The following is a 27144-nucleotide window of genomic DNA, read 5'->3' on the forward strand; positions in this document are numbered from 1 at the left end:
CCCAAAATTTGGGGTTAAAAAAACCAAACAATCCCAAAGTTTGGGGTCAAAAACTCTAAAAAAATCCCAAAATTTGGGACCCAAAAATTCACAAAAAATCCCAAAATTTGGGATCCAAAAATTCAGAAAAATCCCAAAATTTGGGATCAAAAATTCAAAAAAATCCCAAAATTTGGGGTCAGAAAAAATCCCAAAATTTGGGATCCAAAAACCCAAAAAAAAATCCCAAACTTTGGGGTAAAAAAAACAAAAAACCCCGAAATTTGGGGTCAAAAAACTAAAAAAAATCTCTAATTTTGGGATCAAATAAACCCAAAAAATCCCAAACTTTGGGGTCAAAAAACCCAAAATAAATCCCAAAATTTGGGGTCAAAAAACCAAAAAAATCCCGAAGTTTAGAGTCAAAAAACCAAAAAATCCCAAAATTTGCGGTTAAAAAGATCCCAAATTTGGGGTCAAAAACCCCCAAAAAATTCTAAAATTTGGGGTCAAAAAACCAAAAAAATATCCCAAAATTTGGGGTCATGAAACCCAAAAAAATCCCAAGTTTTGGGGTTAAAAAATCGCAAAATTTGGGGTCAAAATACCCAAAAAATCCCAAATTTTGGGGTTAAAAAACCCAAAAAATCCCAAAATTTGGGGTCAGAAAAACAAAAAAATCCCACAATTTGGGGGGTCAAAAAACAAAAAAATCCCAAAATTTGGGGTCAAAAAACCCAAAAAATCCCAAAATTTGGGGTCAAAAAGCCCAAAAAATCCCAAAATTTGGGGTCAAAAAACCCCAAAAAATTCCAAATTTTGGGGATCAAAAAATCCCAAAATTTGGGGTCAAAAGAACCCAAAGATCCTCAAATTTGGGGACGGTTTTGAGGTCAAAAAATCCCAAATTTGGGACGGTTTTGGAGTGAAAATCACAAATTTGGGTTCAAAACGTGCAAAAATTCCTGAAAATTCCCAAATTTGGGGGCAATTTTGGGGTCAAAAGCAAAAATTTGGGGTCCAAAACCCCCAAAATTTTGCCTCAAAAATCCCAAAATTTGGTTTTTAAACTCCCCAAATTTGGGATTTTCCCAATTTTTTAAGTTTTTTTCCCCAAAATTTTTGGGGTCCCTCCTTTTTTTCCATATTTATTTCCCAGAGGGATCCCCAAAATTCCATTTTTTTGGGGGGGGGGCGGAGCTTTTGGGTAATTTTGGGATTTTTTCTTTATTTTTCCCAATTTTTTTTTTAATTTCAGAATTTTTTTTTTTTCTGTTGGAATTTTTGTTATTTTCGGGGTTTTTTTGGGGATTTTATTCTTCGGTTTCGTTGTCGTTTTCTTTGCAATTAATTTTATTTAAAATATAATTATTTAAAACGTCTCGGTTTTGCTTTTTTGTTTGTTTTTTGGGGGTTTTTCTGGGAGGGAAAAATGGAAATATTTGGGAGGGAAAAATGGAAATATTTAGGGAGGGAAAAATGAAATTTTAAGGAGAAAAAAGGAATTTTGAGGGTTTGGGAATTTGGATAAAAATTCCTAAATTTGGGCATTTTTTTGGTGGGAATTTTGGGGATTTTTTGGTGGGAATTTGGGTTTTTTAGGGTGAATTTTGGGTTTTTTTGGGTGTTTAGTTACAATTTGGTTTTTTTTTGTGGGTGGAATTTGGAATTTTTTGGGTAAATTTTGATTTTCCTATTTTGGACTTTTGGGTTTTTTGTTGCAATTTGGGGTTTTCTGGTTGAAATTTTGCTTTATTTTAGTGAAATTTGAATTTTTTGGGGTGGAATTTTTGGATTTTTGGGTGGGTGGAATTTTCTTTTTTACGGGTGGATTTTTTGGGTTCCTTTGGGTGGAATTTTGGATTTTTTTCGTTGCAATTTTTATTTTTTGAGTGAAATTTTGGGGTTTTTTGGGGGGATTTATGTGGAATTTAATTTTTTGGTTGGAATTTTAATTTTTTTGCGGTGATATTTTGCGTTTTTTGCGTTCATTTTGGGTTATTTTTTGTGGATTTTGGGGTTCCCTCCCCATTTTTCCTCCTCAGGTTCCGGAGCGGCCGCGGGCGGAACGTTCTGGAAAAATCCCGAAATTCCCGGAGCTCGTCTGGGCCCAATTCCCCAAATTCCCCAAATTTCCCATTTTCTGACCCAAAATTTAAATTTTCCTGAGGGCAAAACCCCAAAAAACACCCAAAAAATGGGGAAAAAACCCCAAAAATTGGTTTAAAAATTCCCCAAAATCTTCATTTGTGAGGAGAAATCGGCTCCCAACCCCCCTTTCCCCGCCTCTAATTAAACGGAGGCGTTAATTAAACTCATTACTGATATTAATAAACAGGACGCTGGTGACGTCATTGGCTCCGCCCGCTTTGTGCTAATTAGCGTTAATTAAGGGGTTAATTAAAGGGAAACCGAGTCAGGAAGACGCGGGAGGGGGCGGGGAATCGTTAATCACCCCAGCGGTTCTTAATTAACGCGTTAATAATTAATAATTCCCGTAATTACCGCGCTAACAACGCGGTACTTCCTGGTTGCCACGGCAACGGGAGAAGGCGTGGCTTAACGCGGAAGCGCTGCGGGGATTAAGAGCGGCGCTGATTGGCTGGGGCGTTGTTAGGCGCGCTCTGATTGGTTACAACGTTGCTAGGCGGGCTCTGCGCTGTGTCAGCGTTGTTAGGCGCGGTCTGATTGGTTGCGAGGCTGTTTCCCGTGCGCTGATTGGTGGAGGCGTTGTTAGGCGGGCTCTAGTGGGTACGGCTGTGCTAGGCGAGCTCTGATTGGCTGACGTGTTGCTCGCAGTGCTGTGATTGGCGCAGGCGCGCCCAGCCATTCTCTGATTGGTTGCGAGCTCCGCGTTCGTTCCGCTTCCGGCACCACGTGACCCGCGGCGCTCTTAAAGGGGCCGCGCCGCGCCCGGGGATTTTTTGGGGGGGATTTTTGGGGGGAATTTCGGGGATTTTGGGGAAATTTGGGGGGGTCCCGGGGCCAATGGCGGGGGAGGACGTGACAAGCGTGTTCCTGTTCGTGCCCAACCTGATCGGTGAGCGCCAAACTGGGAGGGACTGGGAGGGGATTGGGAGGGACTGGGGGGGAACTGGGATGGACTGGGAGGGGTTTGAGGGGGATTTGGGGTTACTGGGATGAACTGGGAGGGGACTGGGATAAACTGGGAGGGGTTGGTTACGGGAGGTTATGGGATAACTGGGAGGGTTTGGAGGACTGGTTTATACTGGGATGGACTGGGAGGGGTTTGGGGGGAACTGGTTTATACTGGGATAAACTGGGAGGGGTTTGTGAGGGAACTGGTTTATACTGGGATAAACTGGGAGGGGTTTGGGAGGGGACTGGTTTATACTGGGATAAACTGGGAGGGGTTTGGGATGGACTGGTTTATACTGGGATAAACTGGGATGGATGGGAGGGGTGGTTTTGGTGACTGGGGGTTTGGGATGGACTGGTTTATACTGGGATGACTGGGAGGTTTGGATGGACTGGTTTATACTGGATAAACTGGGAGGGTTTGGGATGGACTGGTTATACTGTAACTGGGAGGGTTTGGGAGGGACTGTTATACTGGGATAACTGGAGGGTTTGGGATACTGGTTTATACTGGGTAAACTGGAGGTGGATGGACTGGTTTATACTGGATGAACTGGGAGTTGGAAGGTTATATACTGGGGGTTTATGGACTGGTTTATACTGGGATAAACTGGGAGGTTTGGATGGACCTGGTTATACTGATAAACTGGAGGTCTGGAGGACTGGTTTATACTGGATTACTGGAGGGTTTGGCCGCTCTGTGGATTTGTACTGGGAGCGTTACTGGTTTATACTGGTTTATACTGGTTTAAACCCACCCATACCGGTTTATACTGGTTCTTACTGGTTTTTATTGGTTTTTACTGGTCTGTACTGGTTTATACTGGTTCAGACTGGTCATCCACTGACTCTGCATCAATTGGGGTCCCATTTTGAGGAGGTTTTGGTGCAAAAAATTGGAGTTATACTGGTTTATACTGGTTTATACTGGGTTATATTGCTCCGTACTGTTCCATACTGGTTCATACTGGTTCATACTGGTTTATACTGGTTTATACTGGTTTCAGGCTATGCCCGCATCCTGCTGGCCGCCGTCTCCTTCTGGCTGATGCCGACCCGGCCGGGCCCTGCGGCCGCCTGCTACGGCCTGGCCGGACTGCTGGACGCTGTGGACGGACACGCGGCCAGAATGCTCGGACAGGGTACTGGGGACACTGGTTTATACTGGTTTAGACTGGTTTAGACTGGTTTAGACTGGTGTGTTTTGTGTTTAAGGGGTTTATTCAAAATGGCGGCCTATGCCAGAGTTCACAAGATGGCCGCCCAAAATGGCCGCCCAAGATGGCGCCTGATGGTAGGAAACCATTGGTGCATACTGGTTTATACTGGTTTATACTGGTTTATATTGGTTTATACTGGTTTATACTGGTTTATATTGGTTTATATTGGTTTATACTGGTTTGTACTGGTTTAGACTGGGACAAACTGGGATGAACTGGGAGGAATTGGGAGTGTGAAAAGGGGATGGGGAAAGGCCCAAAATGGCGGCTGTGGGCGTGACCTGTGAGATTGTGGGTGTGGCTTCATGAGGATGATGTCATGCAATCTGATTTCTCGATGATGTCATTGTGGGCGTGGTTTATGCTGAATTATTTCAATGGGGTGTGGCCTAAATAGGTGTGTCTATTTAGCCACGCCCCCCTCCGCCATCTTGGATTTCCCTTTTGGGCCTTTCCCTCCAAATTTTGTCTTTTTTGCCTCAAATTTTGTCTTTTTTGCCTCAAATTTTGAACTTTTTCCCCCCAAATTTTCGCCCCCAGTCTCTCCCAGTTTGGAACTGGTCTCACCCCAGTTTGGCCCCGCCCCCGCCGCCATCTTGGATCCATCCAATGCTTCCTCTTGACGTTTTTTGCTCCAAATTTTAACATTTTTCCTCTAAAATTTCAATTTTTTTTCCCAAATTTCGACCTTTTCCCCCCAAATTTTCGCCCCCAGTCTCTCCCAGTTTGCTCCCAGTTTGGCCCCGCCCCCGCCGCCATCTTGGATTCATCCAATGGATCCTTTTGACGTTTTTTCCTCCAAATTTTGACATTTTTCCTCTAAAATTTCCAAATTTTTTCCCCAAATTTCGACCTTTTCTCCCCAAATTTCCGCTCCCAGTTTGCTCCCAGTTTGGCCCCGCCCCCGCCGCCATCTTGGATTCATCCAATGGTTCCTTTTGACGTTTTTTCCTCCAAATTTTGACATTTTTCCTCTAAAATTTCCAATTTTTTTCCCCAAATTTCAACCTTTTCCCCCCAAATTTTCGCCCCCAGTTTGCTCCCAGTTTGCTCCCAGTTTGTTCCCAGTTTGATCCCGGTTTGTGCCCCCCAGGGTCGCGGCTGGGCGCCATGTTGGACATGCTGACGGACAGACTGAGCTCGCTGTGCCTGCTGCTCAACCTGGCGCTGCTCTACCCGCAATGGGCGGGGCTCTTCCAGCTCAGCATGGCGCTCGACGTGGCCAGCCATTGGCTGCACATGCACTGGTGGGCGGGGCCTCCAGGGGCGGGGCAAAAAAATTGGGGAAAAATCGGGAAAAAATTGGGAAAAAATTGGAAAAAATGGGAAAAAACGGGGGGGAAATGGGGATTTGGGGGCGTGGTTTAGTGGGAGGGGGCGTGGTTTGAGTGGGAGGGGGCATGGTTTAAAGTAGGTGGGGTCATGAGCGGAGAAAATGGGGGAAAATGGGAAAAAGTGGGAGGGAATAGGGAGAAAATGGGGGTTTGGGGGCGTGGTTTAATGGGAGGCCAGCCATTGGCTGCACATGCACTGGTGGGCGGAGCCTCGAGGGGTGGGGCAAAAAATTCGGGAAAAATTGGGAAAAAATTGGGAAAAAATTGGGAAAAAATGGGAAAAAAACGGGGGGAAATGGGGGTTTGGGGGCGTGGTTTATTGGGAGGAGGCGTGGTTTGAGTGGGAGGGGGCGTGGTTTAAGTGGGTGGGGTCAAGGTTGGGCTGTGAGGGGAAAAAATTGGGGAAAAAATGGGAAAAAATGGGAAAAAAATGGGGGTTTGGGGGCGTGGTTTAATGGGACGGGGGCGTGGTTTGAGTGGGAGGGGGCGTGGTTTAAGTGGGTGGGGCTGGGTGGGGTCAGGAGGGGGGAAAATGGGAGGAAAGTGGGAAAAATTGAAAAGAAATTGGGAAAAAAAAGGGTTTGGGGGCGTGGTTTAATGGGAGGCCAGCCATTGGCTGCACATGCACTGGTGGGCGGAGCCTCGAGGGGTGGGGCAAAGGCGGGAAAAAAATTGGGGAAAAATTGATGAAAAATTGGGAAAAAATTGGAAAAAATGGGGGGAAAATGGGGGTTTGGGGGCGTGGTTTGAGTGACAGTGGGCGTGGTTTGAATATGAGGGGGTGTGGCTTAGGTGGGTGGGGCTGGGCCGAAGAAATTGGGGAAAAATGTGGGGAAAAATGGGAATTTGGGGGCGTGGTTTAAATGGGAGAGGTGGGGAGGGGGCGTGGTTTGTGTGGGAGGGGGCGTGGTTTAAGTTGGTAGGGGAGGGCGTGGCCTATTGTCAATATATGGTAATTAGGATTATTATTCTCTATATATTGCAATGTGGGCGTGGCCTCACTTCCATATATGCTAATGTCACGGCTTGCACGCCATGTTTGGCAAAGTGGGCGTGGCCTATGTTCCATATATGGCAATGTGGATTATTCCACTCCATATAAGGCAATGTGGGCGTGGCCTATAGTCCATTTATGATAATTATGTTAATTCCACTCTGTATATGGCAATGTGGGCGTGGCCTATAATCCATTGTGATAATCATGTTAATTCCACTCCATATATGGCACTGTGGGCGTGGCCTATATTTCATACACGACAGTGTGGGCGTGGCCTATGTTCCATATGGTTTATTCCACTCCATATATGGCAATGTGGGCGTGGCCTCAGCACCACATATGCTAATGTTGGATTATTTCCATATATGGCAATGTGGGCGTGGCCTCAGCACCACATATGCTAATGTTGGATTATTTTCATATATGGCAATGTGGGCGTGGCCTCAGCTCCATCTATGCTAATGTGGATTATTCCATTGATTTTATGTCGATGTGGGCGTGTCCATTGTCTGACCACGCCCTCTCTCATTTTGCCCCTCCCCTTTTTTTTTTTTTAGCTCCACCCTCCAGGGGGCGTCGTCGCACAAGAACGTGGGGGGGGAGGGGCACCCCCTGCTGAGGCGCTACTACCAGAGCAGGGTGAGACTGGGATAAACTGGTTTGTACTGGTTTATACTGGGATATACTGGGATAGACTGGGTTATACTGGTTTGTACTGGTTTGTACTGGGATAGACTGGTTTGGACTGGGATATGCTGGTTTGGACTGGTTTAAGTGGTTTATACTGGGTTATACTGGGATATACTGGGATATATTGGTTTATATTGAGTTATACTGGTTTAACTGGTTTATACTGGTTGTACTGGGATATACGGGGATATACTGGTTTATACTGGGTTATACTGGGAGGGACTGGTTTATACTGGGATATACTGGTTTGTACTGGGATATACTGGGAGGGACTGGTTTGTACTGGGATATACTGGGATATACTGGGAGGGACTGGTTTGTACTGGTTTATACTGGTTTGTACTGGGATATACTGGGTTATACTGGGATATACTGGTTTGGACTGGTTTATACTGGTTTATACTGGTTTATACTGGTTTGGAATGGTTTAACTGGTTTATACTGGTTTGGACTGGTTTATACTGGTTTGTACTGGTTTAACTGGTTTATACTGGTTTATACTGGGATATACTGGGGTATACTGGTTTGTACTGGGATATACTGGGTTATACTGGGTTATACTGGGGTATACTGGGATATACTGGGATATACTGGTTTGGACTGGTTTATACTGGGATATACTGGTTTATACTGGTTTAACTGGTTTATACTGGGTTATACTGGTTTATACTGGGATATACTGGTTATACTGGGTTATACTGGGATATACTGGGTTATACTGGGTTATACTGGGATATACTGGGATATACTGGTTTAACTGGTTTATACTGGTTTATACTGGTTTATACTGGTTTATACTGGTTTATACTGGTTTATACTGGGATATACTGGGTTATACTGGGATATACTGGGATATACTGGGATATACTGGTTTATACTGGTTTGGACTTGTTTATACTGGGATATACTGGGAAAAACTGGGCCCAAACTGGGAATGGGCGTGTCCCTACCCAAACTAACCCCGCCCCCTTTTTTTTCCTGGCCACGCCCCCTTTGGCCACGCCCCCAGCCCCTCCTCTTCCTGCTGTGCGCCGGAAATGAGGGATTCCATTGCTGCCTGTACCTGCTGTACTGGGGAGAGGGCCCAGCACGTGAGTTATACTGGTTTATACTGGTTTATACTGGTTTGGACTGGTTTGGACTGGTTTGGACTGGTTTGGACTGGTTTATACTGGTTTGGACTTGTTTATACTGGTTTTTACTGGTTTATACTGGTTTATACTGGTTTATACTGGTTTGGACTGGTCTGTACTGGTCCATACTGGTCCGTACTGGTTCTAACTGGTTCTTACTGGTCCTTAATTAATTTTAAACTGGTTTTAACTGGTTTTGAGCTCGTTTTAACTGGTTTTTTTACCATTTTTTCTGGGTTTTTTGCCATTTTTTCGTTTTTTTTTAAATTTATATTGCTCTATATTGGTCTGTACTGGTCTGTACTGGTTTATACTGGTTTATACTGGTCCCTAATTGGTTTCAAACTGGTTTTAACTGGTTTTGAGCTCATTTTAAGTGTTTTTTTTACCATTTTTTCTGGGGTTTTTGCCATTTTTTTGGGGTTTTTTTAGTTTTTTTTAATTTATACTGGTTTATACTGGTCTGTACTGGTTCTGACCGGTTTGTTCCGGTTTTCCCGCAGCACTTCCGGGCTGGCCGGGGCTGTTCCGGCTCCTCCTTTGGCTCTCGGCCCCATTGGCCGCCCTCAAATCCTTCCTGAACCTTCTGCAGCTGGGCGGGGCCCTGAGGGGCGTGGCCGCCCTGGACGCGGCCGAGCGGGCCCGGAAAGGCTCCTGAGCCCCGCCCACAACTTCCGGCCCCGCCCCCTCTGCAAAAAAAAATCCCCTCCTCTGAAACCAAAGGGGCGTGGTCACATCAAAGCTCCGCCCACAATGGAATAAAGATGATTTGGCCCCGCCCCCTTTGATGGATGTGGTTTGTAGGGGCGTGGTCACCACCAAGCTCCACCCACCATGGAATAAAGATTATTTGGCCCCGCCCCCACTTTTGTGGATGTGGTTTGTAGGGGGCGTGGTCACCACCAAGCTCCGCCCACAATGAATTAAAGATGATTTGGGCCCCGCCCCCACTTTATTTGGATGTGGTCTATGGGGGCGTGGTCACCACCAATCTCCGCCCACAATGGAATAAAGACGATTTGGCCCCGCCCCCCCTTTGTTGGATGTGGTTTGTGGGGGGCGTGGTCACCACCAAGCTCCGCCCACAATGAATTAAAGATTATTTGGGCCCCGCCCCCACTTTTGTGGATGTGGTTTGTGGGGGGCGTGGTCACCACTAAGCTCCGCCCACCATGGAATAAAGATGGTTTGGCCCCGCCCCCTTTGTTGGATGTGGTTTGTGGGGGGCGTGGTCACCACCAAGCTCCGCCCACCATGGAATAAAGATGGTTTGGCCCCGCCCCCCCTTTGTTGGATGTGGTTTGTGAGGGGGGGCGGGGGCGTGGTCACCTTCAAGCCCCGCCCACAATGGAATAAGGATATCTGGCCCTGCCCCTTTTGGGTGTGGTTTTGAGGGGGAGGGGGCGTGGTCACCACCAAGCTCCGCCCACAATGAATAAAGATGGTTTGGCCCCGCCCCCCCTTTGTTGGTGTGGTTTGTGAGGGTGGGGAAAGGGGGCGTGGTCACCTTCAAGCCCCGCCCACAATGGAATAAAGATTGTTTGGCCCCGCCCCTTTTTGGGCGTGGTTTGTGAGGGGGGAGGGGCGGGAAATGGGAAAACCCCCCAAAATTCCAATTAACAAATCAATTAAATTTCACCCCAAAATTCCGTCCCAAAATCCTGAAATTCCACCCAAATTTCCAACCCAAAAATTCCAAGAAAAATCCAAAATTTCCAACCCCGAAATCCCCAAAATTCCAAGAAAAATCCCAAATTTCCAACCCAAAAATTCCACAAAAAATCCCAAATTTCCAACCCAAAAACCCCCAAAATTCCAAGAAAAATCCCAAATTTCCAACCCAAAATTCCAAGAAAAATCCCAAATTTCCAACCCAAAAACCTCCAAAATTCTAAGAAAAATCCCAAATTTCCAACCCAAAATTCCAAGAAAAATCCCAAATTTCCAACCCAAAATTCCAAGAAAAATCCCAAATTTCCAACCCAAAAATTCCAAGAAAAATCCCAAATTTCAAACTCAAAAACCCCAAAATTTTATTGCCCAAAACCCCAAATTCCAACAATTCCAGGACTTTTTTAAAGGGAAAATTCCAGATTTTTTCTTAAAAAGAATTCCCAAATTTTTTCAGGAATTCCCAGATTTTTTTTTTTTTAGGAATTCTTGGATTTTTTTTTTGCTGGGAATTCCCAATTTTTTTTTTTATTTTTTGCAGGAATTCCAGGATTTTTAAAGAAGAATTCCCAGATTTTTTTGGCAGAAATTCCCAAATTTTTTGGCGGGAAATTCCAGGATTTTTGGTGTTAATTCCGAGGTATTTTTTGATAAAATTCCCAAATTTTTGGGCTGAATTCTTGAATTTTTTTGAGGATAATTCCTGGATTTTTTCAGGTGAATTCCCAGATTTTTGTCAGGAATTCCTGATTATTTTTGGGAATAATTCCTGCATTTTTTGAGGCGAATTCCCAGATTTTTTTTGTGAATAAAACCCAAATTTTATTGATGGAATTCCAGATTTTTTTGGGAATTCCTGAATATTTTTTCGAGATAAATTCCCAGATATTTCCGGGAGAATTCCTAAATTTTATTGGGAATAATTCCCAGATTTTTGGGGCAAATTCCCAGATATTTACAGTAAATTCCAAATTTTTTTAAAGTGGAATTCCCAGATTTTTTGGGCCGAAATCCTGAATATTTTCGGACTAAATTCCTGATTTTTTGGAGATAAATTCCCAGATTTTTTGGGCCTGAAATCCTGAATATTTTGGAACTAAATTCCTGATTTTTTTTCAGATAAATTCCCAGATTTTTTTGGGATAATTCTCGAATTTTTTGGGCCGAAATCCTGAATATTTTCGGACTAAATTCCTGATTTTTTGGAGATAAATTCCCAGATTTTTTTGGGATAATTCCCGAATTTTTTTGGCCGAAATCCTGAATATTTTCTGACTAAATTCCCGATTTTTTTGAGGTGAATTCCCATTTTTTTGGGTGCTAAATTCCCACATTTTTTGGCCTGAAATCCTGAATATTTTCAGACTAAATTCTTGATTTTTTTGAGGTGAATTCCCAGATTTTTTGGGGCTGAAATTCCAAATATTTTTTGATTAAATTCTTGATTTTTTTGATATAAATTCCCCGATTTTTTAGCGATAACTCCCGAATTTTTTGAGCAAAATTCCTGAAATTTTTTTTGATAATTCCAGAATATTTTGGGGTAAATTCCTGAATATTTTTTGGGGAAGAATTTGTGGATTTTTGGGGTTTTTACTCCCCTTCCTTGTCCTCGCCGTGGGTGATGACGTAACAAATGTTCTTGTAATCCACATTCCCGGCCACGTCCGGCGGGAACGCCGCCCACATGTTCTTGATCTGAAACGCAAAAATCGGGAAATTTGGGAAATTTGGGAATTTTGGGAATTTTTTGGGAATTTTTTGGGAATTTTTTTGGAATTTTTTGGCGATTTTTGGGTGATTTTTGGTGATTTTTCGGCGATTTTTGAGGGAATTTTAGGTCAAAAATTGAGATTTTTTTTCCTTAATTTTGGGGCAATGTTAGGGGGAAATTTGGGGAGATTTTGGGAATGTTTGGGGTGAATTTTGGTTTTTTTGGGGGGAAATTTTGGAGGGAAATTTGGGCAAATTTGGGGAGAATTTTGGGGTGATTTTGGGCTGATTTTGGCTGATTTTAAAGTGATTTTTGGGCCAATTTTGGGGTGATTTTGGCCATTTTTTGGCTGATTTTGGGGCTGATTTTGGGGCTGATTTTGGCCATTTTTGGGCCAATTTTGGGGCTGATTTTGGCCTTTTTTGGGCCAATTTTGGGGCTGATTTTGGCCATTTTTGGGCCAATTTTTGAGCTGATTTTGGCCATTTTTGGGCCAATTTTTGGGGTGATTTTGGCCATTTTTGGGCCGATTTTTGGGGCTGATTTTGGCCATCTTTGGGTCAATTTGGGGCTGATTGTGGCCATTTTTGGGCTGATTTTTGGGCCAATTTTTGGGGTGATTTTGGCCATTTTTGGGCCGATTTTTGGGCCGATTTTTGGGTGATTTTGGCCATTTTTGGGCCAATTTTTGGGGCTGATTTTGGCCATTTTTGGGCCGATTTTTGGGCCAATTTTTGGGCTGATTTTGGCCATTTTTGGGCCAATTTTTGGGGGCAATTTTGGCCATTTTTGGGCTGATTTTTAGGCCAATTTTTGGGCTGATTTTGGCCATTTTTGGGCCGATTTTTGGGCCGATTTTTGGGCTGATTTTGGCCATTTTTGGGCCAATTTTGGGGCTGATTTTGGCCATTTTTGGGCTGATTTTTGGGCCGATTTTTGGGGCTGATTTTGGCCATTTTTGGGCCAATTTTGGGGCTGATTTTGGCCATTTTTGGGCCGATTTTTAGGCCAATTTTGGGGCTGATTTTGGCCATATTTGGACCAGTTTTTAAGGTGATTTTGGCCCTTTTTTGGGCCGGTTTTTGAGCCAATTTTTTTGCTGATTTTGGCCATTTTTGGGCCAATTTTTAGGCCTATTTTGGCCTTTTTTGGGCCAATTTTGGGGCTGATTTTGGCCATTTTTGGGCCAATTTTGGGGCTGATTTTGGCCATTTTTGAGCCAATTTTTTAGGCTGATTTTGGCTATTTTTAGGCCTTTTTTTGGGGTGATTTTGGCCATATTTGGGCCAATTTTTGGGGTTATTTTGGTCATTTTTGGGCCGATTATTAGGCCGATATTTGGGGCTAATTTTGGCCATTTTGGGGCCAATTTTGGGGAAATTTTGGCCATTTTGGGGGCGATTTTGGCCATTTATGGGCTGATTTTTGGGCCGATTTTTGGGCCAATTTTTGGGCTCATTTTGGCCATTTTTGGGCCGATTTTTGGGCTGATTTTTGGGCTGTTTTTGGCCGTTTTTGGGGTCACTTTTCCCCTCTCACCTCCTCGGGGGTGAAGCGGTCGCATTGCGTCGTCAGCAGCTCCTCCAGGCTGGGGGCGGGGCCAGAGTGAAAGGGGGCGTGGTCACCCCAAAACAGCCCTGGGACCCCTCCCCCAAATTCCCCCAAAATCCCCCCAAAATTCCCCAAAATTCCCCCAAAATCCCCCCAAAATTTCCCCAAAATTCCCCCAAAATTCCCCAAATTTCCCCCAAATTCCCCAAAATTCCCCCAAATTTCCCCCAAAATTCCCCAAATTTCCCCCAAAATTCCCCCAAATTCCCCAAAATTTCCCCAAAATTCCCCAAAAATTCCCCCACCCCAAATTTCCCCCAACCCCATAATTCCCCAAAATTCCCCAAAATTCCCGCCCAAACATTTCCCCCCCCAATCCCATTGCCCTCCAAATTCCCAAATTCCCCCCTATCCCCAATCCCGCCCAAATTGTTTCCCCTCCCCAACCTACCCCCCAATTTAGGCCCCCTCACCCCAATCACAATTTAATTGATTTTGGACACCCATAATTCCCCTCACCCATTGGCCACGCCCCCCTTTACCGCCCCGCCCACTTTAGGCCACGCCCACACTCCCAATCTCCTTTTAATTGAATTGGGACAAACCAATTAAAGATTCCCCTCCCCCCTTTGGCCCCTCCCCATTTCTCCTTGGCCCCCCCTTTTGTCCCCATTTAGGCCACGCCCCACTTTAGGCCACGCCCACACTCCCAATCTCTTTTAATTGAATTGGGACAACCAATTAAGATTCCTCCCCCTTTGGCCCTCCCCATTTCCTTTAGGCCCCTGCCACCTGCTTAAGCACGCCCACTCAGGCACCGCCCCCTTTAGGCCACGCCCCCAATTTCACATAAAGATCCTTCTGCTTTGGCCCTCCATTATTGGCCCGCCTTTAACCACGGCATCAGGCAGCCCCCTTTAGCCGCCCACTCACAAGTTTGATTGACGCTTCCGTCGGGTCCGCACTTTAAAGCGGGAGTCCGGGATCCGCAAGGGCGGGCCAAAGGAAAGGGGGCGTGGTCAGCGCCAAAGGGGGAGGGGCCAAAGGGGGAAAGGGGGAGGGGCTTGGGGGAGACACCCCGGGGGGATTTTGGGGTGAATTTTTTGGATTTTGGGGTGAATTTTGGGGATTTTGGGGTGAATTTTTTGGATTTTGGGACATTTTGGGGGGAATTTGAGGTATTTTAGGACATTTTGGGCATTTTTAGGGGGAGTTTTGGGGTTTTGGGCGGAATTTTGGGGTATTTTGAGACATTTTTGGGGTGAATTTTGGGCAGTTTTGGGGTAATTTTGGGATATTTTTGGGGTGAATTTTGGGCATTTTTGGGGTGAATTTGGGGCATTTTTGGGCTGAATTTTGGGATATTTTTGGTGTTAATTTTGGGCATTTTTGGGGTGAATTTTGGGCAATTTTGGGGTGAATTTTGGGCCATTTTTGGGGCATTTTTGGGCTGAATTTTGGGACATTTTTGGAGTGAATGTTGGCAAATTTTGGGGTGAATTTGTGGCATTTTTGGGTGAATTTTGGGGCATTTTTGGGTGAATTTTGGGGCACTTTTACGGTGAATTTTGGGACATTTTTGAGCTGAATTATGGGGCATTTTTGGGCTCAATATTGAGCATTTTTGGGGTGATTTTTTTAAATTTTGGGTGGAATTTTGGTGATTTTGGGTTATTTTAAACGGGATTTTCGCTATTTTGTAATTTTTGGGGTGAATTTTCCAGATTTTGGGTCATTTTGGGTCCCTCACCTTTCAGTTTTTCCCCAAACATGGTGAGGAACACGGTGAAGTTAATTTGGGTGTAATTTGAGTTATTTTGGGGTTATTTTGGGTTATTTTGGGTTATTTTAAACGGGATTTTCGCTGTTTTGGATATTTTTGGGGTGAATTTTTCAGATTTTGGGTCATTTTGGGTCCCTCACCCTTCAGTTTCTCCCCGAACATGGTGAGGAACACGGTGAAGTTAATTTGGGTTATTTTTGGGTGAAATTTGGGTTATTTTGGGTAATTTTGGGTTATTTTAAACGGGGTTTTCGCTGTTTTGGATATTTTGGGGTGAATTTTTCAGATTTTGGGTCATTTTGGGTCCCTCACCTTTCAGTTTTTCCCCAAACATGGTGAGGAACACGGTGAAGTTAATTTGGGTGGAATTTGGGTTATTTTTGGGTTATTTTTAAATTATTTTGGGTTATTTTGGGTTATTTTAAACGGGATTTTCGCTGTTTTGGATATTTTGGGGTGAATTTTTCAGATTTTGGGTCATTTTGGGTCCCTCACCCTTCAGTTTCTCCCCAAACATGGTGAGGAACACGGTGAAGTTGATTGGCCCCGACGCCTCTTTGATCATCGCGTCCAACTCCTCGTTCTTCACGTTCAGCCGGCCTAAATTAGGGGGCGTGGCCACGTCGGGACACGCCCACAACGGCCACACCCTCACAAACCCCGCCCACACCCACCAAACCACATTAAAACCCCGCCCACTCCCATTAAAACCCCGCCCAGAACCATCAAACCCCGCCCCCTTCATGCGTAATAAGCCGGAAGTTAAGCCACGCCCACTTTGGGCAGGCCACACCCCCTCTAAGCCACGCCCGCTTTATTAAATAGCAAAGCCACGCCCCTTCATATGAGCCACTCCGATTTTTTAAACTCAAATTAAGCCCCTCCCACTCTCATTAAGCCCCTCCCCTTCTAATTTTACACCCTTCATTAACCCCCTTTAAGCCCCTCCCACTCCCTTTAAGCCCCTCCCATTGCATTCCTTCCCTGCTTAAGCCCCTCCCCCTTTCACACACCACACTTAAGCCCCTCCTCTTTCTTTTTAGGCCCCACCCCCTGCCATTTAAGCCCCTCCTACTCTCTTTAAGCCCCTCCCCTTTTAATCTTACTCTGTCCAAGCCCCGCCCCTTCATTAACCTCTATGAAACCCCTCCCCTTTCTTCTTAAGCCCCTCCCATTTCCTTTAAGCCACTCCCTTTCCATTAGCCCCTCCCCTATCCTTTAAGCCCCTCCCCTTCCCCTTAATCCTCTTAAATTTTAGGCCCCTCCCCTTCCCTCTAAGCTCCTCCCATTTCCCTTTAAGCCCCTCCTCTTCCCGTAATCTTTCCATTTAAGCCCCTCCCCTTTTCTTTAAGCCCCTCCCCTTTCCCTTTAGGCCCCTCCCCTTTGTTTTTATCTCCTCCCCCTTTTCTTTAAGCCCCTCCCCTTTCCCTTTAAGCCCCTCCCCTTTCCCTTTAAGCCCCTCCCCTTTCCCTTTAGGCCCCTCCCCTTTGTTTTTATCTCCTCCCCCTTTTCTTTAGCCCCTCCCCTTTCCCTTTAAGCCCCTCCCCTTTCCCTTTAAGCCCCTCCCCTTTCCCTTTAAGCCCCTCCCCTTTGTTTTTATCTCCTCCCCCTTTCCTTCAAGCCCCTCCCTGTTCCCTTTAAGCCCCTCCCCCTTCCATTAACCCCTTCTATTTTAGCCCCGCCCCTTTTTGTCAAGCCCCTCCCCTTCCCTCCAACCCCTTAATCCTCACCATTCCATTGAAGCCCCGCCCTCTTTCCCCAAACCCCGCCCCCATTTCCCCTCAAACCCCACCCACTCAGACCACGCCCCCAGAGCTGACCACGCCCCCCTGGCCGTGACCACGCCCCCTTTTCAGGCTCCACCCACCCATGGCGGCGAAGGTCTCGCGCAGATCGTCCTTATCAATGATCCCGTCCCGGTTCTGATCGATCACCGTGAACGCCTGGGGGGCGGGGCAAAAAAAAGGGGGCGGGGCATCATGGGGGAGGGGCGTCATGGCCACGCCCACTCCCAGGAAAAAAAAACCAAAAAAATCCGGGAAAAAATGGGAAAAATTTGGGGATTTTGGGGCGGTTTTAAAAGTGGAAACTCCTCCCGCTTGCTTTAAGCCCCGCCTACAATTCTATAAGCTCCGCCCCTTTTATTGTAGCCCCGCCCCTTTTACCATTTTTGGCCATTTCTCCCCCATTTTTTGGCCTAAATCCGCCGGGATTTTTGCCCCTCCCCCTATTTTAGCCCCTCCCCTTTTTTAGCACCTCCTCACTTCTCTAAGCCCCTCCCTCATTTTTAGCCCCGCCCTTTTTTACCATTTTTGGTCATTTCTCCCCCATTTTTTGGACTAAATCCACCGGGATTTTTGCCCTCCCCCAACTTTAGCCCCTCCCCCTTTTTGGCTCCTCCTCACCACTCTAAGCCCCTCCCCCATTTTTAGCCCCGCCCCTTTTTAACCATTTTTGGCCATTTCTTCCCCATTTTTTGGCCTAAATCCACCGGGATTTTTGCCCCTCCCCCCATTTTAGCCCCTCCCCCTTTTTAGCTCCTCCTCACCTCTCTAAGCCCCTCCCCCATTTTTAGCCCCGCCCCCTTTTAACCATTTTTGGCCATTTCTCCCCCATTTTTTGGCCTAAATTCACCGGGATTTTTGCCCCTCCCCCCATTTTAGCCCCTCCCCCTTTTTAGCTCCTCCTCACCTCTCTAAGCCCCTCCCCCATTTTTAGCCCCGCCCCTTTTTAACCATTTTTGGCCATTTCTCCCCCATTTTTTGGCCTAAATCCGCCGGGATTTTTGCCCCTCCCCTCACTTTAGCCCCTCCCCATTTTTAGCTCCTCCTCACCTCTCTAAACCCCTCCCCCCTTTTTAGCCCCGCCCCTTTTAAACCATTTTTGTCCATTTCTCCCCCATTTTTCACCTTAAATCCGCCGGGATTTTTGCCCCTCCCCCCACTTTAGCCCCTCCCCCTTTTAAGCTCCTCCTCACCTCTCCAAGCCCCTCCCCCATTTTTAGCCCCGCCCCTTTTTTACCATTTTTGGCCATTTCTCCCCCATTTTTTGGCCTAAATCCACCGGGATTTTTGCCCCTCCCCCCACTTTGGCCCCTCCCCCTTTTTAGCTCCTCCTCACCTCTCTAAGCCCCTCCCCCATTTTTAGCCCCGCCCCTTTTTAACCATTTTTGGCCATTTCTCCCCCATTTTTTGCCCTAAATCCGCCGGGATTTTTGCCCCTCCCCCCATTTTAGCCCCTCCCCCACCCTTCTAAGCCCCTCCCCCACCTTTTGGCCCCGCCCCCACCTCCTTGAACTCCTGGATCTGGGTCTGGTCGAACATGGAGAAGACATTGGAGCTGCCCTCGGCGCCCGCGCGTCGCTTCGCCTTCTTGGGGGCCTGAAAACGGGGCAAAAATCCCAAATTTTGGGGTTTTTTTGGGAATTTTGGGGGTTGGGGGAATTTCAGGGATTTTTTGGGATTTTTTGAGGATTTTTTGGGGATTTTTTGGGGGATTTGAGGGATTTTAAAGGGAATTTTTGGGGATTTTTTTGGGAAATTTTGGGGGGATTTTTACCTTCTTGGGGGCCTGAAAATGGGGGAAAAATCTTGGATTTTGGGAATTTTTTTGGGAGTTTTCGGGATTTTTTGGGGATTTTTGGGGGTAAATTTTGGGGTAAATTCCGGGGATTTTGGGGGTAAATTTGGGGTGAATTTTGGGGTAAATTTTGGGGATAAATTCCGGGGATTTTTGGGGCTATTTTGGGGTAAATTTTGGGGTAGATTCCGGGGATTTTTGGGGTAAATTTTGGTGATAAATTTTAGGAATTTTGGGGTAAATTCCGGTGATTTTGGGGGGCAAATTTTAGGGTTATTTTGGATTAATTTTGGGGTAATTTCAGGGCAGATTTGGGGGTAAATTTTGGGGTAGATTTGGGTAAATTCTGGGGATTGGGGGGTAAATTTGGGGTAAATTTTGGGTTAAATTTCAGGGTGATTTTGGGTTAATTTTGGGGTGAATCCCGTGGGTTTGGGGGTAAATTTGGGGTAAATTTTGGGGATAAATTATAGGAATATTTTGGGTTAATTTTAGGGTAAATTCAGGGCAGATTTTGGGGTAAATTTTGGGGTAAATTTCAGGGTTATTTTGGGGTAAATGTCAGGGTTATTTTGGGTTAATTTTGGGGTGAATCCCGGGGGTTTCGGGTGTTTAATTAATTAATTAATTAAATAATTAATTTTGGGGTTAATTTTGGGGTAAATTCGGGGTAATTTCAGGGTAATTCTGGGTTAATTTTGGGGCGAATCCCGGGGGTCTCGGGGTTAATTTTGGGGTAATTTCAGGGTGATTTTGGGGTAATTTTGGGTTAATTTTGGGGTGAATTCCGGGGGTCTCGAGGTTAATTTTCGGATGAATTTTGGGGTAATTTCAGGGTAATTTCAGGGTAATTCTGGGTTAATTTTGGGGTAAATCCCGGGGGTTTCGGGGTAAATTTTGGGGTAAATTCGGGGTAATTTCAGGGTAATTTTGGGTTAATTTGGGGCTAATCCCGGGGGTTTCGGGGTAATTTTGGGTTAATTTTGGGGTTAATTTTGGGGTAAATTTGGGTCAATTTTGGGGCGCATCCCGGGGTTTTGGGGTAATTTCAGGGTTATTTTGGGGTGAATCCCGGGGGTTTCGGGGTTAATTTTGGGGTTAATTTTGGGGTAATTTCAGGGTAAATTTTGGGGTAATTTTGGGTTAATTTTGGGGTAAATTCCGGGGGTTTTGGGGTAAATTTTGGGGTAAATTTCAGGGTTATTTTGGGTTAATTTTGGGGTAAATTTTGGGGTAAATTTGGGGTAAATTTGGGGTAAATTTTGGGGTAAATGTCAGGGATATTTTGGGTTAATTTTGGGGTAAATTTCAGGGTTATTTTGGGTTAATTTTGGGGTAGTTTCAGGGTAAATTTTGGGGTAATTTTGGGTTAATTTTGGGTTAATTTTGGGTTAATTTGGGTTAATTTTGGGGCGCATCCCGGGGGTCTCGGGGTAAATTTTGGGGTGAATTTTGGGGTAAATGTCAGGGTTATTTTGGGGTAATTTTGGGGTAATTTCAGGGTTATTTTGGGGTAAATTTTGGTGTAAATTCGGGGTAATTTCAGGGTAATTTTGGGGTTAATTTTGGGGTAATTTCAGGGTGACTTTGGGGTAATTTTCGGGTGAATCCCGGGGGTCTCGGGGTAAATTTTGGGGTAATTTCAGGGTGATTTTGGGGTAAATCTCAGGGTGATTCGGGGTTAATTTTGGGGTAAATTTCAGGGTTATTTTGGGGTAAATTTCAGGGTAATTTCGGGGTAAATTTTGGGGTAATTTTGGGTCAATTTTTGGGGTAACTTTGGGTTAATTTTGGGGTAAATCCCGGGGGTCCCGGGGGTCTCCCCTCCCCTCCCCTCCCCCCCCTCACCATGGCCGCGCTCTCTCCTCTCCGTTCTCCTCTCGCCGCTCCCTCGGGGTCTCCCGGGGGGCTCCGGAGCCTCCGCGCGCCTTTTATGGACCCCCATTGGGGGGGGGGGGGGGCGGGGGGGGGCGGCCCCTCCCCCACCCCTCCCCCACCCCCCCAGAGCGCCCCCAAAGGGTTCCCTTAAAGGGGCAGAGGCCCAAAATAGAAACCGCCCCTCCCCCACCACCCCGCACCTGCCGCTGCCCCTCCCCCACACAAAGAGGGGGGGGGGGGGGGGGGGGGGGGAAAGGGGGGGGGGGGGGGGGAAAGAGGGGGGGGGAAACGGGGGGGGAGGGAATAAACTGGGACAAACTGGTTTGAACTGGAATAAACTGGTTTAAATTGGTAAAAAAAACCCGGTTTGAACTGGTTTAAAGCGGCCCAAACTGGGACAAACTGGGAAATACTGGTCCAAACTGGTTTAAATTGGTCAAAAAACCGGTTTGAACTGGTTTAAAGTTGTCCAAAGTGGATTAAACTGGTTTGAACTGGTCCAAACTGGATTAAACTGGGATGAAGTGGTCAAAAAAACCGGTTTGAACTGGTTTAAAGCGGCCCAAACTGGGACAAACTGGGACATACTGGTCCAAACTGGTTTAAATTGGTCAAAAACTTGTTTAAAGTGGCCCAAACTGGGTTAAACTGGGACAAACTGGGATTAAACTGGGTTAAACTGGATTAAACCGGTTTAAATTGGTCAAAAAAACCGGTTTGAACAGGTTTAAAGTGGTCCAAACTGGGTTAAACTGGGACAAACTGGGATGAACTGGTCCCAGATTGGTCCATACTGGTCTGAACTGGGATCAAACTGGTCCAAACTGGTCAAAAATTGGTTTAAACTGGGACGGGTCACTGGGTTTCTTTCAAACTGGGCTGAACTGGGTTAAACTGGGCTCAAACTGGGCCGAAATTGGTCCAAACTGGACCAAACTGGTCCAAACTGGTCTGAACTGGGAGGGCCGGGGGGGTTGGGAAGGGCCCTGGGGGAACTGGGCCCAAACTGGGACAAAACCGGTTCCAAACTGGTCTAAACTTGGAGAAAACGGCGCAAACTGGGCTCAAACTGGTCCCAAACGGGTCCTTACTGGTTTAAACTGGGATAAACTGGGACAAACAGGGCTCAAACTGGATTAAACCGGTTCAAACTGGGCTGAACTGGTCCCAAACTGGTCCCACACTGGTCCCAAACTCGGCCCAAACTGGGCTGAACTGGTTTAGACTGGTTTAAATTGGTTTAAATTGGTTTAAACTGGTCCAAATTTGGCCCAGACGGCTCCGAAGCGGCGCCTTGGCCACGCCCCCTTCGTCAGGCCCCGCCCCTCAGCCAATCAGCGCCGAGATCCCGCCGCTATCGGCGTCTCAGCCAATCAGAAGCGAGAATTGGATAGAAAGGCGGTGTTTGGGGGCTCCAGCCAATCAGCGCCAGGCGTGGGCGGGGTTTGGTATGGGGAAGTCACGTGAGGGCCGCGCGGTCACGTGGCAAGGGGCGCGGTCACGTGAGGGGCCCGGCGGAGGTACCGGCAGCGAAAATCCCGGGAAAATTTGGGGAAAAATCGGGAAAATTCGGGAAAATTCGGGAATTTTGAGGGAAATTCGGGAATTTCGGGGGAGTTTGAAGGAGTTTGGGGGGGTTTGGGGGATTTTAGGGGGAATTTGGGGGTTCCGGACGCGACTTTTGGGATCTGGGGGGGGAAATTCCGGAAGAAATCCGGGAATTTTTGGGAATTTTTGGGGTAAATTCGGGAATTTTGGGGGAAATTCGGGAATGTTTGGGATCCCTGAGAAGATTTTGGGGGAATTTTGGGGTTTTGGGGGGAATTTGGGGGGTTCCGGGTGGGAATTTTGGGGAAAAATTCAGAAATGATAAAGGGAAAATTGGGATTTTTTAAAAAATATTTTTTTTGATTTTTTGGGGAATTTTGGGGGGTCCTGGGTGGGAATTTTGGGATTTGAGGGGTCCTGGGGAGGATTTTTCCTGAATTTTTGTAAAAATTTGGGGGTTTTGGGTAAATTTGGGTGAATTTTAGGGTGAATTTGGTGAATTTTGGGGTTTTTTTTGAGGGATTTTTGTTGAATTTTGGGGGTTTTTTGGGTAAATTTTTGTTCCTTTTGGTATTTCAGGGGTGAATTCGGGGTGAATTTTGCTATTGAGTGAAATTTTGGTATTTTTGGGTAAATTTTAGTTTATTTTGGGGTAAATTTTTTTATTTTGGTATTTTTGGGGTAAATACGGGGATTTTGGGTTAAATTTGGTATTTTTGGGTGAATTTTTGGTGATTTTGGGGCAAATTTGGGGATTTTTTGGGGGAAATTTTGTTGATTTTGGTATTTTTGAGGTAAATTTTGCTGATTTTGGGGTAAATTTTTTTATTTTGGTGAATTTTGATATTTTGGGTTAAATTTTGATATTTTTGGGTTAAATTTTGGTATTTTTGGGGTAAATTTTGCTGATTTGGGGGGTAACTTTTTTTTATTTTGGTGAATTTTGTTATTTTTGGGTTAAATTTTGCTGATTGGAGGTAAATTTTAGTTTATTTTGGGGTAAATTTTGGTATTTTTGGGGTGAATTTTGGTTATTTTTGGGTTAAATTTCGATATTTTTGGGTTAAATTTTGTTATTTTTGGGTTTAATTTCGTTATTTTTAATTAATTCTGTCCCATTCTCTCCCCCCCAGCCCCTCCCCCCCCCCCCATGGCCGCCCCCAGCCCCTCCCCCACCCTGGCTCGCCCCGATGACGTCACGGTGGGGGCGGGGCCACAGCCGGAGCCGGCCCCGCCCCCCGCGGGCAAAGCCCCGCCCCCTCCGCCCCGCCCCCACCTCAGCGTGGCCGTGCTGTGCTTAATTAATCTGCTTAATTACATGGACCGGTTCACCGTGGCAGGTAATTAATTAGTGCTTAATTAATTTACTTAATTACGTGGACTGGTTCACCGTGGCAGGTAATTAATTAGTGCTTAATTAATTTACTTAATTATGTGCATTGGTTCACCATGGCAGGTAATTAATTAGTGCCTAATTAATTGGCGTAATTACATGGATGGATTCTCCCTGGGAGGTAATTAATTAATGGGGGTGGGGCTAATTAATTAGTGCTTAATTAATCTGCTTAATTACATGGACAGGTTCACTGTGGCAGGTAATTAATTAGTGCTTAATTAATTTACTTAATTACATGGACAGATTCACTGTGGCAGGTAATTAATTAATGGGGGTGGGGCTAATTAGTGCTTAATTAACCTTCTTAATTGCACAGACAGTGTCCCACAGATTTCTGGGCGTGTCCCGGTTATTTGTGGGCGTGTCCCATCGTTGCCCCGCCCCCAGGTGTGTGGGTGGGCGTGGTCTCAGGTGTTTGTGGGCGTGTCCAATAGTTGCCCCTCCCTCAATGCATTTGTGGGCGTGTCCCAGGGATTTCTGGCGTGTCCCAGGGGTTTGTGGGCGTGTCCTGGTTATTTGTGGGCGTGTCCAATAGTTGCCCCTCCCCCATGCATTTGTGGGCATGTCCTAGTTATTTGTGGGCATATCCTGGTTATTTGTGGGCGTGTCTTGGTGTTTTGTGGGCGTGTCCCATGGTTTGTGGGCGTGTCCCGGTTATTTGTGGGCGTGTCCTGGTTATTTGTGGGCGTGTCCAATAGTTGCCCCTCCCCCATGCATTTGTGGGCGTGTCCTAGTTAATTGTGGGCATATCCTGGTTATTTGTGGGCGTGTCCCAGTGATTTGTGGGCGTGTCTCAGTTATTTGTGGGCATGTCCCATGGTTTGTGGGCGTGTCCCATCGTTGCCCCGCCCCCAGGTGTGTGGGTGGGCGTGGTCTCAGGTGTTTGTGGGTGTGTCCCGGTTATTTGTGGGCGTGTCCCTGGGATTTTTGGGCGTGTCATGGGAATTTGTGGGCGTGTCCCAGTGATTTGTGGGCGTGTCTTAGTTATTTGTGGGCGTGTCCTGGTTATTTGTGGGCGTGTCCAATAGTTGCCCCTCCCCCATGCATTTGTGGGCATGTCCCCGTTATTAGTGGGCGTGTCCCGTTTGTTTGTGGGTGTGTCCTGTTTACTTGTGGACGTGTCATGGGAATTTCTGGGCGTGTCCCGGTGATTTGTGGGCGTGTCCCGTTGATTTGTGGGCGTGTCCCACCGTTGCCCCGCCCCCAGGTGTGCTGCCCGAGGTCGAGGATTATTTCGGGATCGGCGACAGCAGCTCCGGCCTCCTGCAGACAGGTGAGGCCACGCCCACCCCTCCCCTGGCCACGCCCACCCCTCCCCTGGCCACGCCCACCTCTCCCTGGCCACGCCCACCCCTTCCCTGGCCACGCCCACCCCTCCCTGGCCACGCCCACACCTGTCCCACAATTCCTTGGGGGTCCGATCTGATTTTTGGGGGATTTTTGGGAAGGGATTGAATTTTTGGTTTGGGTTTTTTGGGGGGATTGTTTTAAAAAATTATTTATTTATTTATTTAAAATTATTTAAATTTATTTAAATTTATTTATTTAAATTTTTTGCTCACCTGTATCTCACCTGTCCCGGTTTTCATCCGCAGTTTTGGGTTATTTGTTTTATTTTTTATTTTATTATATTTTTTTATTTTATTTTTTTAATCTATTTTTATTATATATTATTATATATTTATTATTATATTTATATATACTATATATTTATTATATATTATATTATATATTTCCTTATATATTTATTTTTTATTTGTTTGTTTTATTTTATTTTTTTATTATATTCATTTATTATATTTTTATTTTTTATTTAATTGTTTTTCTTTTGTTTTACTTTATTTTATTTTATTTTATTTTATTTTATTTCATTTTTTTTATTTCTGGGTCATTTTTGGGTGATTTTTTTGGGATTTTTTTGCGGATTTTTTTGGGAATTTTTTTTAATTAATTAATTTAATTTTTGCTCACCTGTATCTCACCTGTCCAGTGTTCATCAGCAGTTTGGGGGTGCTTTTATTTCATTTTTTTCCATTTTTGGGTCATTTTTTGGTCATTTTTGGGTCATTTTTTTGGGTGATTTTGGGTCATTTTTGGGTGATTTTTTGGGGATTTTTTTGGGAATTTTTTTTTAATTAATTAATTTAATTTTCACTCACCTGTATCTCACCTGCCCAGTGTTCATCAGCAGTTTGGGGCTGTTTTTATTTCATTTTTTTCCATTTTTGGGTGATTTTTTGCATCATTTTTGGGTCATTTTTTGGGGATTTTTTTGGGAATTTTTTTGGGGAATTTTTTTTAATTAATTAATTTAATTTTTGCTCACCTGTCTCACCTGTCCAGTGTTCATCAGCAGTTTGGGGATGTTTTTATTTCATTTTTTTTCCATTTTTGGGTCATTTTTGGGTCATTTTTTTGGGGATTTTTTTGGGAATTTTTTTGGGAATTTTTTTTTAATTAATTAATTTAATTTTTGCTCACCTGTATCTCACCTGTCCAGTGTTCATCAGCAGTTACCTGGTGCTGGCTCCGCTCTTTGGTTTCCTCGGGGACCGGCACAGCCGCAAGCGGCTCCTGGCGCTGGGGCTGGCGCTGTGGTCGGGGGTCACCCTGGCCACCAGCTTTGTGCCACCGCAGGTAAATAACGCACCTGGGCACACCTGGGCACACCTGAGCACACCTGGGCACACCCAAAATACACCTGGGCACACCTGGGGCACACCTGGGGCTGGCGCTGTGGTCGGGCGTCACCCTGGCCACCAGCTTTGTGCCACTGCAGGTGAGGGGCACACCTGGGCACGCCCAAAATACACCTAAGATACACCTGGGTACACCTGGGCACACCTGGGCACACGTGGTTATATCTGAGATACACCTGGGTACACCTGGACACACCTGAGATACCTGAAACACACCTAAAATACACCTGGGCACACCTGGGCACACCTGGGCACACCTGGGACACACCTGGGCACACCTGGGCACACCCAAAATACACCTGAGATACACCTGGGCACACCTGGGCACACCTGAGATACACCTGGGCACACCCAAAATACACCTGGGCACACCTGGGCACACCTGGTTATACCTGAGATACACCTGGGTACACCTGGGCACACCTGGGACACACCTGGGGCTGGCGCTGTGGTCGGGGGTCACCCTGGCCACCAGCTTTGTGCCCCCGCAGGTGAGGGGCACACCTGGGCACACCTGGGCACACCTGGGAGTATCCTAAATACACCTGAGATACACCTGGGTACACCTGGGCACACCTGAGATACACCTGGGCACACCTGGGCACACCTGGGCACGCCCAAAATACACCTAAGATACACCTGGGTACACCTGAGATACACCTGGGATACACCTGGGCACACCTGGACACATCTGGGGACATTGAGGAAACACCTGGGCACACCTGGGGGCACCTGGGCACACCCAAAACACACCTGGGGTCACACCTGGGGGTCAGGGACACACCTGGGCACACCTGGGCACACCTGGGTCACACCGAAAACACACCTGGGGTCACACCTGGGCACATTTGGAGACACTTCAGGACATTGGGG

The 27144-nt window shown here is 46.0% G+C and overlaps 3 protein-coding genes across 3 annotated transcripts; 2 read left to right on the forward strand and 1 right to left on the reverse strand.

The window, feature by feature from the left end:
- Positions 1-2877: 2877 nt before the first annotated feature.
- CDIPT (CDP-diacylglycerol--inositol 3-phosphatidyltransferase) lies at positions 2878-9650 on the forward strand. The gene is made up of 6 exons (XM_064701423.1): positions 2878-3019; positions 4086-4220; positions 5392-5545; positions 7187-7268; positions 8329-8410; positions 8956-9650. Exons 1-6 carry the CDS (start codon positions 2968-2970, stop codon positions 9108-9110), a joined length of 660 nt encoding a protein of 219 aa, XP_064557493.1. The 5' UTR covers positions 2878-2967; the 3' UTR covers positions 9111-9650.
- Positions 9651-11329: 1679 nt separating this feature from the next.
- LOC135441869 (myosin regulatory light chain 11-like) lies at positions 11330-20671 on the reverse strand. The gene is made up of 7 exons (XM_064701424.1): positions 20599-20671; positions 18459-18551; positions 17039-17114; positions 15599-15771; positions 14285-14352; positions 13377-13425; positions 11330-11821 (listed from the first exon to the last, which is right to left on the reverse strand). The coding sequence occupies exons 1-7, from the start codon at positions 20599-20601 to the stop codon at positions 11717-11719; spliced, it is 567 nt and encodes a 188-aa protein (XP_064557494.1). The 5' UTR covers positions 20602-20671; the 3' UTR covers positions 11330-11716.
- Positions 20672-23326: 2655 nt separating this feature from the next.
- LOC135441867 (protein spinster homolog 1-like) lies at positions 23327-26236 on the forward strand (the record flags this gene model as incomplete). The annotated part of the gene is made up of 3 exons (XM_064701422.1): positions 23327-23516; positions 24780-24845; positions 26073-26236. Coding segments are annotated over exons 1-3 (420 nt in total), but the record flags the coding sequence as incomplete, so codon positions are not given.
- Positions 26237-27144: the final 908 nt, after the last annotated feature.

Source organism: Zonotrichia leucophrys, unplaced genomic scaffold (assembly GCF_028769735.1).
Source record: "Zonotrichia leucophrys gambelii isolate GWCS_2022_RI unplaced genomic scaffold, RI_Zleu_2.0 Scaffold_606_29966, whole genome shotgun sequence".
NCBI lineage: Eukaryota > Metazoa > Chordata > Aves > Passeriformes > Passerellidae > Zonotrichia > Zonotrichia leucophrys.